The sequence below is a fragment of the Chaetura pelagica genome, unplaced genomic scaffold (genome assembly GCF_000747805.2).
Source record: "Chaetura pelagica isolate M959 unplaced genomic scaffold, ChaPel_1.0 scaffold828, whole genome shotgun sequence".
NCBI lineage: Eukaryota > Metazoa > Chordata > Aves > Apodiformes > Apodidae > Chaetura > Chaetura pelagica.
The window spans coordinates 154520-155811 of record NW_009954195.1 but is presented as its reverse complement, the minus strand read 5'-3'; the positions used below and the strand labels follow the sequence as shown (position 1 = coordinate 155811).

Sequence of the window (1292 nt, the reverse complement as noted above, 5' to 3'; positions counted from 1 at the left end):
CCTGCATCCTCACCGTGTCCCCCTGCATCCCCACTGTGTCCCCCTGCATCCCCACCACATCCCGCCTGCATCCCCACCGTGTCCCCCACCATGTCTTCCCTGCATCTCCACAGCCACAGTGGCAGCCACACCCTGACCCTGCCATCCCCACTGTGTCCCCCACATCCCTACTGAGTCCCCACCGTGACCCTGCCATCTACCAAGTCCCCATCATGACCCTGCTATCCGCACTGTGTTCCCACTGCATCCCTGCCATCCCCACCATGCCTCGGCCATCCCCACCATCCGCACTGTCTCCCCACCATCCCCAGCACATCCCTATCATTCCCACCATGTTCCTACAACCCTACCATTTCCACTGCATCCCCACCTTGTCCTCAGTGTATCCCCACTGTCCCCGCAATGTCTCCACCATATCCCCACTACATCCCTACCAGTCCCACTGCTATCCCAGCACATCCTTGCTGTGGCCACCATATCCCCAGTGTCCTAACCACCCTTGTCATCCCCACCACGTCACTCCCTATGTCCCCATGAACCCACCCTCCTCTTGGAAGATGCCATCCTTCACCAACTTGAAGGAGATGAAGACAGCCCCCTCCTCCTGCAGTGTCCGTGAGTGGGGGGGCATGGAGCCAGGGGTGATACCCCCAATGTCTGCGTGGTGCCCACGGCTGGCCACAAAGAACACAGGCTTGGGAACACCCGGCCAAAACACCTGGGGGGGAGACCAGGACTCAGTGGGGAGCCAGGAAGGGGTCCTGCACCCCAGTAGGGGGGGTCCTGCACCTCAGTATCATGGAGGAAGGGTTATCTGCACCCTGAGAGGAGGGTCTTGCATCCCAGGGTGCCCCAGGGAGAGTCCAGCACACTGGGTTGCCCCAGGAGAGGTCTCCTGCATGTCAGGGTGCCCCAGGGGAGGGGTCATGCCACCCAGGGAGGCCTGAGACTCACAGGGGTGATGACAGTGAGGTCGGGGAGGTGGCTGCCCCCTGCACAGGGGTGGTTGCTCAGGATGACATCCCCCTCCCGCAGGTCTTCACCCAGGTTGCGGATCTGCACCAGGGAGAGACAAGCAGGTCCTGGTGGGAGTCCGTGGGAGGGTGCTTCACTCCCGGGCTCCCCCCCAGACCCACAGGGACCCTCCTACCTGGAACTGGACAGTTTCCTGCATGGCGCCCAGGTGGACAGGGATGTGGGGGGCGTTGGAGACCAGCCCCCCGTCTGGCCCAAAGAGCGCGCAGGAGAAGTCCAGCCGCTCCTTGATGTTGGTGGAGATGGCCGTGCGCTGC

General features: G+C 62.7%; 1 protein-coding gene across 1 annotated transcript in view; it reads right to left on the bottom strand.

The window, feature by feature from the left end:
* The window catches only part of OPLAH (5-oxoprolinase (ATP-hydrolysing)), a gene marked incomplete at its 5' end in the record, with an annotated part of 29295 nt that overhangs the window by 2727 nt on the left and 25276 nt on the right, over window positions 1-1292 (bottom strand). Inside the window, 3 exon segments of the mRNA XM_010003153.1 lie at window positions 544-718; window positions 955-1056; window positions 1151-1288. Of these exon segments, the coding sequence (XP_010001455.1) occupies window positions 544-718; window positions 955-1056; window positions 1151-1288 (415 nt within the window).